Below are 17,889 nucleotides of genomic sequence, written 5' to 3' on the forward strand. Positions count from 1 at the left end.
GCTTCGATATGAATATTGGGCGGGGGGGGAATCAGTTTGAACACTCCAGTATTTCCCACTGATTGTCTCTTTATGATGTCTGGTCATTATAAAAACTGTACAAAGATACCTGATAATACACTGACGTGCTTAGGAAATATTGGAGGTTTGTAATTCTCCAATAAGAGAAGATTTGTGGATAGTTCTCAGTGTTGCATCTTAAAGCTGAAGTAGGGTATCCACATGTAATGTTAAGAACAGGAAACGTCCCTTGAATCTTCCCTACGTTAACTTGTGATATTATATAGGAGGAGAATTCAAATTTGAAAGGGAATGTTAAGATCTATTTCAGAAGCTTTCAGTTGATGTCTAAATGCTAGCATTTCTACTATACATTTAAGCTTAAATAACTGCATTTGAGTGTCTTTTAAAACTAACTAAATAAAAATAACAAAAAGAGTATGAAAGCACAGGCTTAAATCTGTAATTTTTTTGTGAACCAGTGTCTTCAGTTTTGTTTAAGTTTTTGCATGATTCTGAATCCCTTTTTGATGAAATCAAAATCTCATCCCATTTGTTTCCATGCGTTTAACTCAGTATTTTAATACTTAAGAGATCACTCAGTTGACAAACAAGTGACTTACCAGGGACAGACGTGAAATAGTTTTCCAAGTGAGGAAGGAACCACGGACACCTAATTCTTATGTCCACAGTGTTTTAATGAATGCCGCATTAGCTTAGGAGGCACTTCTGCTCATGAAGGAAAGAAATCTCTCCCAGAAGTATTGCTGGTGGACCGATGTTTTCCATTTTGTTCAGACATCAAAACCTTGTTCACATCTGTAAATGACCTCCACGGATTAATGCTGAAACAGACCTGGATGAATTCTAATACTCAGCAGGGTCTGTGCTCTGTGTCCTGCACTGAATATAGTCCATTGCTTCTGCATGCCTTAATTATATTTTTAATTTTCTGCATTATAATGTTGCAGCGGTGCCTAGCTTATGTGTTTAAGAATTTAAACTATTTCCATTTATTTCAGGCTTTTTGTTGGCAAACACTTTGAAGAGACTGTCAGTGAAATATTGGCTTTAATGTAGCCTGTTCATTTTCAGGTTGCAGATGCGAAGACCACAGATAAGCGGACCTCACTTTCAAAGCCTCCATCATCTGCCACTCCTAGAACTACTGTCAAGAGCAGCCCTGCTACTCCTAGGACAACAGCGGCATCACCAGTCACTACGGCTGCTGGTGCGAAAAATACTGCTACTTCTCCACCGAAGAGGCCAACATGTAAGTATTCTCCTGTTTTTCGTCAGATCTCTCGTTCTAGCCAGCTGCCGGTTTCTGTTTGAGTCGCACCGCTGGTTCATGCTGTGATGTCTTTCTCACGTATTCCAGTACGCTGACTGCTTTTTCCTGTGTCTAGGTTATCCTGTGGCCCCATCAGTTTAGTCTCCTAATAAACAAGCTTGTGATCTTCAGGTTCAAAAGGAAAAAAAAAAAAAAAGCCAACCCTTGAAATGTGATCACTTAGGAGAAGCCGTAGCTGCTGTTAACCAGTACTTCTGCGAGGTGTGAACTGGCCTACCTGTCAGTCAGGAGTTGACTTCAAGCTTAGTGATAGCTGAAATCTCAACCCTTGTAATACAACACAAGACAAGACCCTGTGCCAAGGCACAGAGACCATAGGTCAGACTTTTTTCTCTCCAGGGCTTCCTTTTCCAAAACCAAATCTGAACGACCTTCAGGGCCAACTGGAATCAGCTCTGTGTGATTCAGGGTTAATACAATTACTGAGCGTGCTTGGTTTAAGAAAAAGGATGCTATTACCTCTGTATTTTGCCATAGTAACAGAATAAACACTAAAACCAGTTTAAAATTTGGGAAAAGCAAATCTCCAGAAGAGGACTTGAAGCACTCAAACTACTGAAATCACATCAGCTTCATCAGAAAACTGTATCCCACTCCTACTGTTGCCGAAGAGAGAACTTCCCATGAGTTCCCAACAGTCAGCGTGAAACATCAGCATCTTATTAGCATCTTGAAAACAATGTTTTCACTCATGTTAATGGAGCTTGAGAGATTTAATGTCAGATAAAAATATAGTTAAATGTTCTCAGGTCTTTTCAAATGACGAGACCTCATTGGCAAAATATGCCAGTAAACATGTAAAACTAATAATACGTATTGGTTGCCTTGTTCTATGAGTCCCAGAGCATGAATTCATAACCCGTCTTTCCCAAAAGAATAGTAGTGTTTTAACTATGTTGAAATATATTAGGCTAGATGTACATTCCATACGTTATGCTCTAGAGGGAAATATAATTAGTCCTGTATAGAGGAAGTGTTGCAGTTTCCAAGAGCCATGTTTCTTAACTGATCCTCTGGACATCCTTGTAAAACTCATTTTGTGTGGTCTTTTACGCAAACTGTAGCCTGGAACGCTTAATACGTTTTAATGAGTTCAGTTAATTTCTCCTTCCAAAATTGAGACACAAAGAAAGAAGTGTTTTCTGATGACATTTGGAAAGAGATGGAGTCAGTGATGCAGAGATGGAGGAAGGTTGTTCCAAGTGGCAAGATGTACAGAGGAAGAGGCTTCTGCACCAGCGAGGGTGGTGGGACATTGTCAAAGTACAGCGAGAACTGGGTGGGCGAGGGAGAGATGAGGTCAGCTGGAGAAACTCCATCAGGAGTGAAAGCTGTTTTGTCTGGATCTGGAAATGCACAGAGGAGTCATGAATGGTAAAAGAAGGGAGTCCTGTTTTGGAAGAGGAGAAAGCAAGGGTGTGATAGAGGACGAACGGTGTTGTGGGGCCCGAAGGGGAATCACAGCGAGCCAAACACTTAACAATTCTGTCTAGGTAGAGCATGTGCAACTTCAGCTAGATCCACAGATGTAGGTGATGGAGACCTGGATCTCTTCTGATCACAACTGAGTTTCTCATTACCTAGCAATGAGACGGATCTTGAGTTTCTGGCTAAAGATGATATTGCAGAAGGACATCTGCTCTTGCTTTTCAGGTGTCAAGAGACAGAGACTCTCACTTCCTTGTGGTTTGTTCAAGTGTTTAGTCATTCTCGCTGTTCAAAAACGTGTGTATAGTGGCTTGTTTTGAAATTCCGTGGTTTCACTTTTGCAAGTATTAAATGTCAGTTGCTTTCTCTACTAAAATGAGAGCCGTAGGCTATGTGATGCTTGATTTTTTTCTTTTTTTTTTCTTTTTAACTTTTAGTTTTTCCTTCTTCCTGTGAAAATGACCTTTTGTTTGCACAAGACCACCTCTCTGTCTTTCAGATCAGAAAAAGATCGAAGTCTTGGACTGTTGTTATAGGCCATTTTCCCAGTAGCTTTCTCATTCTCCAGGTTTTCAACATTGCATGTTACTAACATAGACAAAAGCATTCCAGCATTTGGGTCCCCAGTCACATGAGTAGAAATAACATCTCTTTATATATAAAAGTAACATATTAGTCCTCTTTCCTTTATACAAAACTAAGTCTGTTCTGTCCATACAGTTTTCCCAATTAAAATTGTGGTCTCAAAGAATGAGATTAGGTTGGTTTGACAGGACCCTTTTTGAAGAGTTTGGTGTTAATTATATCTATCCTTTAGGCCTCATTAAATTATCCAAACGTGTTTATCTCATTAGCTAGTATCTTACCTGTGGTGTTTAATTGAATGCTTTGAGCAAAGTCTGGATGGAATGATCCAGACTAACTTGGCCTATAGTTATCTGCCTCTTCTGCTTGCTCTTTTCTATATTGGCATTCCATAAAATACCCTGCCAGCTACTTGAGTTTATCTAAGAAGCTAAGACTGTTAATGGGAATTAAATACTAAAAGATGGGGGTTTTCATAATTTCTAACTTAGATTTTTTCCCTTTGGTGTTTGTTTTTAATGTTGCCTTCCTTTGGCTATTGAAACGAAGCAGATTTTAGCCAAAGTTTGTCCGTCATTGATAGTAAAAAAGCTAGAATTTCATTTTCAAAGAGCCCTTTAAAATAAGGTTTTGTTTATATTTTTCAGTCTGTGATTTCTCCTTGATCAACTTTGTGTACGGTTTTATTCTGCTTTGAGAAATATAGACGCATTCCTGGTTTAGACTGTCCTCTGTCTATGTGAAATGTAATCAGGTCATGATCATTAGTGTTTGCCCAAAGGCGTAGTTCAGTTTAGTGATTGATTTTTGGTTTTATACGATTATAGTAGGGACCAAAATATGTGCAATAGCTTCCGTGCAAGAAAACTGGCATTGGTAAGAACTGATCTAGCAATAATACCAAGGTTATACATAGAATCATGGAATCGCATAGGTTGGAGAAGACCTTTAAGACCATCAAGTCCAACCGTTAACTCAGTGCTGCCAAGCCCACCACTACACCATGTCCCTGAGCACCACGTCCACACAGCTTTTAAATACCCCCAGGGATGGGGACTCCACCACTTCCCTGGGCAGCCTGGTCCAGTGCTGGACAACCCTTTCGGTGAAGTAAAATTTCCTCATATCCAGTCTAAACCTCCCCTGGCGCAACTTGAGGCCATTTCCTCTCGTCCTGTCACTTGTTACCTGGGAGAAGAGACCGACCCCACCTCTCTACCCCCTCCTTTCAGGCAGTTGTAGAGAGCGATGAGGTCTCCCCTCAGCCTCCTTTTCTCCAGGCTGAACAAACCCAGGTCCCTCAGCCGCTCCCCATCAGCCTTGTGCTCCAGACCCTTCCCCAGCTCCGTTGCCCTTCTCTGGACACGCTCCAGCCCCTCAATGTCTCTCTTGTGGTGAGGGGCCCAACACTGAACACAGCATTCGAGGTGCGGCCTCACCAGTGCCGAGTACAGGGGCACGGTCACTGCCCTGCTCCTGCTGGCCACACTATAGCTGATACAAGCCAGGATGCCATTGGCTTTCTTGGCCACCTGGGCACACTGCTGGCTCATGTTCAGGCGGCTGTCGACCAACACCCCCAGGTCCTTTTCCTCCGGGCAGCTCTCCAGCCACTCTTCCCCATGCCTGTAGCGTTGCATGGGGTTGCTGTGACCCCAGTGCAGGACCCGACACTGAGCCTTGTTGAACCTCGTACAATTGGCCCCAGCCCATGGATCCAGCCTGTCCAGATCCCTCTGCAGAGCCTTCCTCCCCTCCAGCAGATCAACACTCCCACCCAGCTTGGTGTAATCGACACTCAATCCCCTCATCCAGATCATTGATAAAGATATTAAACAGAACTGGCCCCAGTACTGATCCCTGGGGAACACCACTTGTGACCAGCCGCCAACTGGATTTAACTCCATTCACCACAGCTCTTTGGGCCCGGCCATCCAGACAGTTCTTTACCCCGCGAAGCGTATGCCTGTCCAAGCCATGAGCGGCCCGTTTCTCCAGAAGAACATTGTGGGAAACCATGTCAAAGGCTTTACTAAGGTCTAGGTAGACAACATCCACAGCCTTCCCCTCATCCAGTTGAGCGGGTCACCTTGTCACAGAAGGAGATCAGGTTAGTCAAGCGGGACATGCCTTTCCTAAACCCATGCTGGCTGGGCCTGATCACCTGGTTGTCCTGAACGTGCCGCGTGATGGCACTCAAGATGATCTGCTCCATCAGCTTCCCCAGCACCGAGGTCAGGCTGACAGCCCTGTAGTTCCCCGGATCCTCCTTCCAGCCCTTCTTGTAGATGGGCGTCACATTGGCTAATCTCCAGTCAACTGGGACCTCCCCGGTGAGCCAGGACTGCGGGTAAAGGATTGAGAGTGGCTTGGTGAGCACTTCCACCAGCTCCCTCAGTACCCTTGGGTGGATCCCATCCGGCCCCATAGACTTGTGTGTGTCTAAGTGGTGCAGCAGGTCTCTAACCATCTCCCCTTGGATTATGGGGCTTCATTCTGCTCCCCATCCCTGTCTTCCAGCTCAGGGGGCTGGGTACCCCGAGAACAACTGGTCTTACACTAAAGACTGAGGCAAAGAAGGCATTAAGTACCTCAGCCTTTGCCTCAGCCTTTGTCACCATGTTGCCCCCCATGTCCAGTAAAGGACGGAGATTCTCCGTAGCCCTCCTTTTGTTCCTAAGGTATTTATAGAAACTCTTTTTATTGTCTTTTACAGCAGTAGCCAGATTAAGTTCCAGTTGGGCTTTGGCCCTTCTAATTTTCTCCCTGCATAACCTCACAACATCCTTATAGTCCTCCTGAGTTGCCTGCCCCTTCTTCCAAAGGTCATAAACTCTCCTTTTTTTCCTGAGTTCCAGCCGAAGCTCCTTCTATTTAGTAAAGACAGGAACTTTGGGGTTTTCTTTTTGGGGGGGTGGGGGTAGGGCTTTTTTTGTTTGGTTTGGTTTTTCAAGAAATGAAATTGGGATGGGATTAAAATAATGTTAGTGAGTGCTGTCAGATTGAGAAAGTTATTTTAAGAAAAAACAAAGTGCAAACAATACCCCAGCTGCGTTGCATCATTGAATGGTGAATCGATCCTTTTGCTGGAAAACATGAATGAGATTTGCTGTTACAGTGAGGACCACCTCAGCCTGGTGTTCAAACGGAGCAGTTCATTCTTGAAGTGCTTTATTTCAAGCAGCATGTTAGAAATGGGGACTGTGGGTGAAAAGGACCGTTGGTGTGTGAGGAGCTGCGGAGAGCCCCTGACCTCCAGGGCAGGCTGTGCCGGGATCCCAGGCTCTCGTCTGTGCAAACTGGCTCCCACTCTGAAATACTTACCAGTGCGTTTTGTGTTGGGCAGCTATCAAGACGGATGCAAAGCCTGCAGATGCCAAGAAGACCTCTGCAAAGTCACCATCAGGTAACTTGGTTCGGTTTCCATCTAATCAACTCCTCCTTGTTCGGGGCTGTGCTTATTAAGCGGGCCACTGTACATCTTTAGGACTCTGAGGAAGTTTGTATAAATGGCCTCTGACCCATCTTTTTCCCCCTTCCCTCCCAACTATTGCTGTGATAATTGTAGCAGACTTGAGCCGCCCTAAGAGTGCTACTGGAAATGCAGTAAAAAGTAGTGCCACCACTCCTTCTACCACCACCTCCAGCGCACCTACTTTACCTGGAGTAGCTACCAGTCGTCCCAAAACCAAGCCTGCTGCAACCAAACCCACCACAACCTCAACTGCAACAGCAGATGCTAAAAAAACGACAACTGCTAAGGCTCCGACTAAACCCAGCACTGTTTCCAAGCCTCCTCGCCCGACCAGCAGCGTTTCTGCTCCAGATCTGAAAAATGTACGTTCCAAAATTGGATCAACGGATAATATTAAACATCAGCCTGGTGGAGGAAAGGTAAGTTTCTTCAAATTTGATAACAATATGCGCTTTGGAACAGTAGCTCTTAAGCATTATGGGTGCTCTTTGCTAATTTGGTGGCTGTATCCTCACTGCTCTTCTCATTTATGCTCTGCAGAGCTCCTCTTTGGGTTCTTGGTTTATGCACAAGGCATTAACAAGGCAGTGATAGTGTACAGAAGGAATCCACCTGAAGAGCCTTCATGGTGTTTACTGGCATACCTACAGGAATTAAAAACTGTGGTTCTGCTTTTCTGTCGTATGTCTTGACATAGAAACTAGTTGGTATTGAAAGCTCAAAACCTTGTCTATATTCCAAAACTTTGCCTTTGAATAGAGGAATCGAGTCTGCTGAATGGTACAGAAGGTGGAATAATGCACTACGATGCAGGAAATCTGGATTCAGGAGCAAGTTCCACAGCACCTTTCCCAGGTCTAGGAACAGGGATTCTGTTCAACTTATCAGGCCTAAAGCTGATGTGAAATGGGTCTGCATATGCTGCTCTTTGGATAACTTCTGGTGGCCACAAGAAAAGAAGGAGGGTAGCGTTGAATGCTTTGTAGGGAAAAGCGTGTACATAGTTATAACTCGAGGCTCTCAATCAGTAACGGTCTTAAATTACACTTTCACTGTGAATATCTACCTGACCAAATGTGTTAGCAGCTTGCCCATAGTCGGAGGGCTTTAATTTCCACAAAGTGGAACAAATTTGCCCACTTATCTTTGCTGCAGGTCTGCAGTAATGAATAACTCTGCATATAACTTCAATCTGATGCTAAGAGAGCACGTTTCATGCTGGGAGCCTTAATCTCCTCTCAGGCACAGTAAAGTCAAGGGCAGTCTTGGGCTGTGCTGTTGTGTGCCACAGACAGCATCCATACAGCGTGGATTTATTCTTCAGAGTTAGGAGTATCTTAGTTGTATGCTATCATAGTACAGTCCTCAGAGCTTAGAGGTCTAGAGGACAGAAAATTCCACTCCCCAAAACAGAGTTTCTGGAAATGACAAACCAAGTCTGCTGAAAAACTTTGAGGCAAGCAGGAGGGTGACCCTTTCATATACTGTATATTGTAGCTTGAAACCAAACAGAAGTTCAGAAAGCCGCCTGCCATCTGGTCAAAAAGAACACATGAGACTGTTCTGTTATTTTAAACTGTGCCAGGGTTCTGAGGATTGCAGAGCTTCTTAGCTTACAGGGTTATTGTGTCAGTTTAAGGGAATTTATTTTTACATTTAACTGTACTGTCCTTTATTTTCTAAATATTTTCATAGAATTGTGAAATCCTAACAATTGTACTTTTAAGAAAATTGTCCTTTGCATAGTCTTTTTTATGCTGGGATGTTTTTAGAGTATGAGAATGCCTTAGGAGTGCTGGGGGGGTTTTGTTTACCATTCTGTTGCTGGTAGCTTAGTGAAATATAGGATTTATGCTGACCCCCTCAAAAAAATGCAAGTTCTGCTGCCCTTAACTGGATCTAGATTAGCAGAAGAATGGATATTCTCAGGTAGTTGCTGATTTTTTTTCTAAAAATCTGTACATTTTCATTCAGTTTTGTGCTTAGCTAGATCCACCTGCATTTGATTAGTTAAAAGCTAAATCAGCTGTTGATCTCAAGGCCTGAGTCCAATCAGCGTGTGGGTGCGAAATCAGAAATGGAAGCACAGTGTATCTGTATCCAGCAGAGTGCTCGGAGCTCGAGGGCAAAGAAAATCAGCCAGTGGACGTGTTGGCCTCTGAGATCTGTATAATGTCCTTCACGTGAAGGAGGTGGTCCTGTGCTGCTGTTGGGTTACTAAAAGATTGAGTTTAATTTTTTGGCAGAATATAAGGTACTGGGGTCACGTGGAGACCTGCCATCGTGACCGTTGGGGAAATGATGAGATACTGATGAAGGGCACCTATGAGCTTTTTGAGAAATGGAGAACTTAATTACTGTTTTATGACCCCAGGGTGCCTGTTTCATGCTGTGCCTGAGTGATGTTGCTTCCCCTCCACCCCCTTAGTTTTATTGTTCCGGGGCATGGGATTATACTTTGCCTGAGAATTACAGCATGTAAGAAGTTCTCCTGGGTCATCTGTGCCACTAAGTTTGTCTGGGTAGCTTGTGTTCCCGTGCTCTCCTGCCCAGACTTTTGCTTTTGCTGGTTGAAATCATCCATTTGTCTCCATCTAGGGGAAAATAGAGAAAAAGCCAGAATCAGCCGCTGCTGCACGAAAGTCTGAACCCAATGCAGTCTCTAAAATGGCTACTACTAAAACAACCGTATCAAAAGAGGGTGCCCCAAAACAGCCCAATGGGAAAGTGAGTTTATTTCAGACTTTTCTCTGTGGGAGATGAAGGAAAACATTTCCATTTTGAGTCACTTTCCCCTCTCTTCAACTCTTCTGCTTTCTCCTGTCAGTGTCACTGTTCCTTGCACAGACACTTTTCCAATTCTTTCTTGTAAACCCCGAGATGGTCTCAGTTAAACACGTTCAGAGATCACTATTGTAGGTATCTTCTCCATGCCTGCTGTAAATGTAAATGTGTTCAGAGCAGAGTCCTCCATTTTCACTTTTAGGTAGATAGGCCTAACTTATCAGGAGTCAGAGGTTTCCCTTAAGTCCAGTTCTTTGTACACAGCACTAGCTTGTAACTGGGAAGAGAGAGCTTTAGTTCAGTGCTGCATGCTTTCATTCAGATTGCAGAATGTTAAGGACTCAGTATCTTTCCTGCAATATTCCTGACCCAGTCGTATCAAAACTCTTTAACTCCATGCATGAGGCGGTCACCATTTGGCGGGTTGCTCCGAAGCTGTCGTGGCATGGTATTTCAGCACACGTGGTGGGGAGTGAGGCAGGAGTGCCTGCAGTGCTGGTTTAATTCAGGTATTATCAGGCAGAGCCTGTTAATGAACGGATGGCATTTGTACCTCTAGAGAAGTCAGTAAACCGTTACAAACTGCCATGGCACGAGTACATTTTCAGAGCTGCTGTTGCACTGAATCCAGTCTTTCTGAACTGGCTAAGGAGCTTTTGGAAACCTGCTAAAGTGAGAATGTTCTGGTGATTCCTTTTGTGCTTCGAATTTATCGCCTCTTTCTAGAAAGTACTCTAGATACAGCTTCTGCCACGTTTTGTGCTGTGTTAAATAACTCCCAGACTAAACACGTGTTGTAACTAACCTTTGTAAACACGGGCCTGTTACTCTAACTCAGTTACTACCTTTGTGAGTAAAAGCTCACTTAGCATACTCCTTTTGTATTTTGAAAAAGTCCAAGTCATTTTAGTTTAAAGGAGAAACAATTTAATTAACATAAGACTTGCCTGATAAAATTTAACCGAAGGTTTGACAACCTTCATCAGAAGAATTCTTTCTCGGACCGGGCTTTACTGCCCAGAGGTTTTGAAAGACGTTACCCAAGACCTGAGCCAATCCAGGCAAATGGAAATAAAGTGCAGACACCGGGCAGTTCGTAGCATTGTTGGAAGTGGTGGCCCCACGGCTTTGGTCCGTGGAGGAAGGAGGCAGCTGAGCTGGCTCTCCCTGCTCTGGGGCAGCTCTCGCCAGAGACCTCCTGGGAGGCTTCACAGAGGACGTAGATGAACCCGGCCCTTCTGGCAGGCAGGCGCCCACCCGGTGATGCTCACCCGTAGAGTATATGGAGAAGCGGTCCTCACGGTAGCGCTTACGCTCTCGCACTAACACTGTCTGTGCAGCCTCTTGTTTCGTTCACTCTTTTTTCTCACTCTCCTCCTCAGTTGCTTTCACACCTAATACTAAAGTTGGATTGATTTTAACACAACTCCTTGTTTATCCACCGTGTTAGAGCGTCCACTCCAGCCTGCCATATGACAACTCTAACCAGTCCTCTTCCCTTGTGTTGTTTTCCATTCTGTAACGTTCCAGGTCCAGATAGTCTCCAAAAAAGCGAACTACAGCCATGTTCAGTCCAAGTGTGGTTCCAAGGACAATATTAAGCATGTCCCTGGAGGTGGGAATGTAAGTATGGGCTCTGGGCAAGCTGTCTTTCTACTAACTCCTTCTCTTGTACTATGTTTTTATATGTCAGTCTTACGAATGCTGTGTTTCAGGCAGAAAGGTGTGGCAGAGTTTCAGGGCTTCTGGAAATAATGTAGGCTGGAGAATTGGTTTTTTTTTCGCCATGGGATGCTAGGTTGAATATGTGTGTTTTGTTTCATAGTACTACAAATACACCTGACCCATTTCTCGCATGGTTTACATGGTATTCATGACCAAATGTAGGATGTGCACATCGTTGACCCCAGGAGTTAGTTCACCATGGATTCCCTCTGCAGTCAATGGAGGCACCGCATCAGTCCTCTGACCTATTTTAGATGTCTGATTTTTTAGATGAAATCAATTGTGGCCTAGAAGTGCCTGTTACTCTTCACTGGCTAACAGAGCAAGCCCGAGTCAGATTAATTTCACTTCTTGTTTCACAAGAAGGGAGACTTTGAAAAAGGAGGAGGAAAAGACTCTGGGACTTAATCTTTGAGCTGCGATTAATTTTTAAATTTAAAGGCTACTGGTATCTCTGGCAGCAGAGTTGAGCTTATTAAAATAGAAGGCTAATCCTGTAATGTCTGTGTACTTGGTTTGGAGTATTATAGCCTGCAAGTGTCTGGCAAAAAAACCAAGTTAACTATCTAGATAGTAAAGCTTTTGAAAACATGACTAGAGTTTGGCAGGCTTGTTTCCTTGTGGGCAAATCTGTACTGCCTTAACAAATCTATGCTAGGCTGTTTGTACTAGGGATGGTTTGCGGAAATACAAAGATTGGATGGTTTCAAAAAGACACTGAAGTACTTAAGCCCAAGGAAATTTTTTCCATTGGTGTTTAAATATGCCGGGTTCCTGAGGAGAGATGTCCAGCTATCACATCTTGTGACTCTTTCTCTGTGCCCGGTGCCTGAGTGCCAGCATCAATGAAACTTCCTGTATCCTTGCTTTGTGTAGTGTTCAAGGTGCAAATATTCAATTTCTGGGGCCAGACTTACTGTTGCTGTAGTCAGTGCGTTCGGTTTGATAGTCTGGTTCAGCGGATACGAATGCTACCTAGGCCTGACTGTGGTGCAAACTGCTGTGGCCGCTTTTCTTGGGAAATACATGTGTATTTGACTAGCTGGCTGAACCTTAACTCTCCATGACCAATTCTTCCTTAAATCTTTGCAAGAGGCAGCCAAATCTGGGTTCTTAACAAACTTGTTCCCTACAGGTCGGTTGCCAAGATGGTAAGAGACAGATGTTGAATCTCACGTGCAGGGTTCGCTTAATTAAGCTTGACTCCCCGTTGAGAGTCGCTGGGCACGCATCTCTGCTGCCCTCCTTGCCTTCCAGTTTGTGGATTCTCATCATTGGTGGGATTTGCCATTCTTATTTGGTATTTCCATGACTTACCCCATGTTTATAGGGGTGCATACACGTGTGCATGGAGCTTCCCGTAGGAATGCTCACGCGGGAGAATTCTCTGCGCCATAGAAAGAAAAACTGACGTGGAGACCATCGTGTCAGTTAGGTGCCCTCATAATACTGTTTTTAGCTATGCGTATTTCTGTTCCTACTGCATATTTCATCTGGTTTTGTCACCCAAGTTTGGAACAGACTGTTTATACATGATCAGTGTTTTGTGGCAGAAGTCCCTTTGGCTACGCTGTTAAAGAGCAGCTGTTGTAACTTAACTGTTCAGGCGCTCAAAGGAGCTGTATTTTATAGGCCCCTTTAATTTTGCCACTCTTACCTTGTATAGCCTTTTAGGGGACAACAAGTCTTACACATACTTTTCCTTTTTTTAAGGCCAACAGAAATGTGCTTTAAATGTGGGGGATATTATTCCTGCTTGATCAACTACATTAGTGAACTGTTCTTTCTTCTCGTGAATCACCAAACCTGTCCTTTCCTCTTTACTGTCCTGTCCTGGGCACGTTCCCAACTCTAGGGGACGAGTGTGCGCCTGCTTTCGTTTTCTCTTTCCCACACTCTCCTTTCCACTGCGCTTTTTCCTCCTTGCTCAACTCCTTAAGCTTTTTGCTTTGAGAATAGAGAATAAAGTGCTTATTATTTCCAGGTTCCAAATGCCCCCAAACCAGCTTCAGGCAGTTGTTCCCAGCCATCCAACGCCCCCAAATCCAGCACTGCCTGTACCAATGTGAGTAGACGAGGCGCAGCGGCCAGTCTGGCTTCCTATAAAAGCATTTCCTTTTATTCATTTTTATATCTGCTCACTCCCTTTGGGGCACTGTAATATTAGTGTCCTCCTCCAAGATGTTTTCTTGTTCAAGTAGTTACAGTGATCGCTTCTGATAGAAGCCTCCCCGATGCTGAATTCCTGAACCACAGTGCTGATGGGCATGTCTGGAAAGTCCGTCGTTCTAGTCTGTGGCTTCAGTTAAAGCTTTTAGGAATCCGGTGGACAAGAGCTGTGGTTAGTAGCAAACTATGATTCAGCTTTAGGATTGCTCTGGTAGAAGTGATGGACGTTCTGCCTAAGTGAAGTGGTTCCTAGCTGGGACACTCTGTTTGGGTACCCATTTTGCCTTCTGTACACGGATAATTTCTTCTCCCCTCCAAGATACCCAAGAAGACATGTTCGAAAGCAGTAGGTATTACTCCTACTCACGTTATATTTGCCAGAAATATCTGACACAAACACAGATAGGTTTCCTGGGTAAAAGCTTTTGTTGTGCTTTAGTATTTTCCCCTCTCTTTTGAAAGAAAGCAACAGTAAAGAGGTAGATTTTACAAAGTGCAGGTAGTGTACGTGCTGTTGAAGATTTAACAAGGTGATTTGGAATGTACATGTGTTTCTCTACCCTTTGGCTTGACCTGTTTAGATGGATTGGGAAATGGTCAGAGGTAGAAAATCTAAAAAGAGATAAGGATCACACTTCCCATCTGAGCCTCTGTATCAAGCGTTAAGATCTAAAGTTTATTTCTGGCACCAGAGTCTGAGTATTTGGCTCTCTAAATGCAAGCCCAAGCCTTTAAACGTGTCTCCCATTGCAAACTCAAAACAATTAATGTTAGAAATCTTACCAGAAATACACTTCCATTTAGGTATAATTGTTTGGATCCCCAGGTGAAATCATGAGGAGTCATAACTGGGTATGTCTACCCTAGCTGATAGCAAACATTATTTTAAAATGCATTCTGTGAGATACATTTAGTCTTATTCCAGTTCCAAGCAAACAAGTACTCATTATAAAAGCTGTAGTAACTTTACTAGCAACCCCCAAGAAAATCAAATTCAGCAGCCATGATCTCACCTTTTTGGAGTGTCTGGTGTCACCGAGTCGGGGTACATGAACATGCAACAGCGTAGCAGGAGGCCGAACTGTGCTGTTCTACTAATTCTGAGCAAACAAGACATCAGGGCTTTGACTCATCCCTCTTCACAAGTACTGGGAGGATTCATGCTTCCTGAGAAAGATGTATTGCAAATTATCATGGTAATTCTCAATAAGCTTTTTAGAGTAGGTTGTAAGTGAACGAATTCTTGTCACAGTCAAAAAGAAAGATTTTCATTTTCTCTGTGAGATGACCTGTAGCAGAACATTCTGTGCACGTAGGTGCCAGCTGGTGATTGCTGACACGATTGGGAGAGGTGATCCTCTTATCTGGGGTTTTTTGGTAGTACTGTTTTTTCCCATGGAAAGTTATAATGTCAACTTAGTAGGGGTTTAGACCAGATGACCAGAAGTTCCTTCCACTATAAATTATCCTATGCTTGTATGAAATGAAAGATCTCCAAGTAGTTAGACAGGAAGTTAATTCTGGAATAGAGGAAATTTTCATTTACCTGGAGCTGCAGGAAAGATTTTAAAGATGTCAGAAACGGGGCTCTGTGCAATGCACTTGGTCCAGGTATCGGAGATGAAATATTTTTTCAGCAAAAAGACATAAAACCTGTGACATTTTGACTCTGCCTTTGTGGTACCCCAGAGAAGACGTCTCCCCAAATTCAAACTGATGTCTACAAACACCATGCTAGAATATTTGGCTCATTGACTTGGAAGAAGGTCATTTACCGAGTCATGAGTATCTCATGATTTCATAATTGCATCACCGAACACTTTTTTCATCGAAGGCTTTCTATGCCAGTATCAAGTCAGTGGTAGAACAAGGTTAAAGGAAATAATACTGGAAAGGAAATAGCTTCCCCAGTCCCAGTGTTTTGTCTTGAGAATGATGGCTTCTTCGAGCAGTTTGTTCCATCTGGGCACGATGATCCTTCCTGGTGTCCTGCTCTCAGCAGGAGGAAAGACCGCTGTGAGGAGGCTGCGAACAAAGCCTGACGATTAGGTGTGGGTCAGTCTGCACATTGAAGATGGTAGAGAGAAAAAGTTGGGGCTGGTGGCATGCCTCTGGCCCTACAGCAAGAGAGGGGCTCAGCAGAACAGTGAGATGACATCTGTCCTGGTGACTGTCTGGAGCTGCCCAGGCAATGGCCCGTGTCTTCAGAGGCAGAGCCAGCGCCGGGCAGAAACAGTCTGGGGAACATGGCAATGGGACTGGCTTTTTTTGGTCCTTCTCCCAAGTGCTTTTGTATTCCACGAATGTGCCATGAACTCCCGTTGCTGGTTACTGCCCATCTGTTAGTTTTAGCTGGTCTCAATTTCTGTCTGCTCACATTAACCACTTCTGGCTGGTGCAGGCCGTTAAGCGATGCTACAGCTGACTATAGCGTTTGGTATACAGTGGCTCGGAAATCAATAGGAGAAAATAATGCTGTAGAAAAGGGGTGCAGGTTCATTAAGTGTGACCTGATGTTTGAGGTGGCCCATTGGCCTCCGGATTCACAGGAAATGTTTCTTTGTGTTGACTTGTTTCTTTTTGCCTCTTCAGGTGCAGATCCAGAACAAGAAAGTTGACCTTTCCAAAGTGTCCTCGAAGTGTGGCTCTAAAGCAAATATCAAGCATAAGCCAGGTAGAAATTTTACCATTTCCTCATGAATTGTCTGCAGATATTGCAAGTCGTTTAAATATAGTCCTGGGTTGCGACTGCAATAGTTCAAGGGGTTTGTTGCTTTCGGGGAGTATTTCTAGAAATACTGTCTAACTTCTTAGCAATTCCTGGTGGTTTCATCAGTGGAAAAGGGGATTAGGAGATGTGGGATTTCGTCTTGCCTGTGAAAATAATCTGCTGCTTTGACTCTGTTCTCTTTTTTCCTTCCCATTTGGGGAAAAAAAAAAAGTGGATACTTAGCATGACCGTTCCAGGAGTCTGGAAGCTTCATCCATGCTTACAGAGGGCTTTGGGGCTCTCTGAACATGTGTGCTATGGAAGGATAAAGTTCTTAAAAGCAGATCAGATACAGGGGTCTTTTTAGCCTTCAGTTCAGTAGCAGCCCCTGTCTTATATAAAACATTTTTGGCTCTCTAATGACATCTTATGGGATGAGTGTGCAGGAATTATTTGCTCCCGACTGAGAACACAGCAATTACTCTGTGTGAATTCCTGCGAATCTCAGGTTTCCTAACCAAGCAACGACCAGCCCACTGCTCAGCTGGAGCATAGCAAGTCTCGAGTTCAAGGTACTGTGGCTGCAGGCGGATTGTTTGAACTGTACCTTTGTAGCATCCTAAAGTATGGTCAGTTCACTGACTTTTGCTGGCTTGTCTGTCTCTGAGGACAGTTACCTGTACAGGAAAACTCCTAGCAATCAAACATCCATGCACGAGGGACAAAGTTCACTGACCAAAGCTGAAAACAAACACTACAAGCTTGTCTTTGTCTGCTGCTGGGAGTTTCCTGCGCCCTTTCTGCCAGCCTGTTAGGTTGAAAGCAGTTCAACCTTACACACCGAGCACCACGGTTCAATGCCTCAAAACGCGCTCCCGCTTTGAGAACGTGGTGCCACAAACATGACCTCTGTTTATTCAATGCTCTGTAATAACAAGCTGTGCGTGACAATAACTGCTCTTGTCCAGGGCTGATTAAAGCAGAGTAATCCGTCCAGAATTATCTGTTGTCAGATGTTTTAACTGATTTTTGTTAGACCGAATCAGTTGGCTTCCATCATTGGCCGTGCAAAGCTTCCAAAGTGCTGAGGACTGAGTATTTAATGATGTCACTGGGAAGCAGAGTTGCGCTTAGCCATACTTAAATAGTTTGTTTGAGAAACCTACTGGAACGTGGACTGCATGTACAGTCTTGTAGACTAATAGGAACTGCAGTATTCTAAATCTAGGAAAATCTTGCTAGAAATCTACGGTCGTTTTTCTGACCTTCGTGTTCTCCTGAACCCGAAGCGCCCATCCAGTTCCCACGCTTGGCTTCTCCCTGCCTGCACGGCTGCCTCCTGAGTAGATTAAACAGTGGCACATGGGTCTGTGTGTCAGGGAGGAGCTGTCTGTCCAGGCAGTCATACCACTGCCAGTGATGGAGTAGGAGTGGGAACGGATAACGAGCAAAGGAACGCAGTTAACGGAAAGGAGCAGAACATGTCCCGGCACCAACGACTACGCAGATGGGCTGAGCTGGCAGAGACCTTGGCAAGGGACACGATAGGAGTGGGCAGCCGGTATTAGCCATGAGAAACGCGCCAGCGTGGGATCGGGTGGAAGTGGCATTTCACACCTCTGCTGGGGGAGACAGATTTATGAGCAGATCTAGTGAGGC

At 44.2% G+C, this 17,889-nt stretch overlaps 1 protein-coding gene across 3 annotated transcripts in view; it reads left to right on the plus strand.

Moving 5' to 3' along the window:
* MAP4 (microtubule associated protein 4) overlaps nt 1–17,889 on the plus strand; it is a 166,351-nt gene that overhangs the window by 144,625 nt on the left and 3,837 nt on the right. For all 3 annotated transcript variants that reach the window (XM_075492147.1, XM_075492148.1, XM_075492149.1), the window contains exons 15-21: nt 1,096–1,273; nt 6,714–6,773; nt 6,936–7,261; nt 9,441–9,569; nt 11,157–11,249; nt 13,336–13,416; nt 16,113–16,194. In XM_075492147.1, the coding sequence (XP_075348262.1) occupies nt 1,096–1,273; nt 6,714–6,773; nt 6,936–7,261; nt 9,441–9,569; nt 11,157–11,249; nt 13,336–13,416; nt 16,113–16,194 (949 nt within the window). The remainder of the gene's footprint in view (nt 1–1,095; nt 1,274–6,713; nt 6,774–6,935; nt 7,262–9,440; nt 9,570–11,156; nt 11,250–13,335; nt 13,417–16,112; nt 16,195–17,889) is intronic.

Source organism: Mycteria americana, chromosome 2 (assembly GCF_035582795.1).
Source record: "Mycteria americana isolate JAX WOST 10 ecotype Jacksonville Zoo and Gardens chromosome 2, USCA_MyAme_1.0, whole genome shotgun sequence".
Taxonomy (NCBI): domain Eukaryota; kingdom Metazoa; phylum Chordata; class Aves; order Ciconiiformes; family Ciconiidae; genus Mycteria; species Mycteria americana.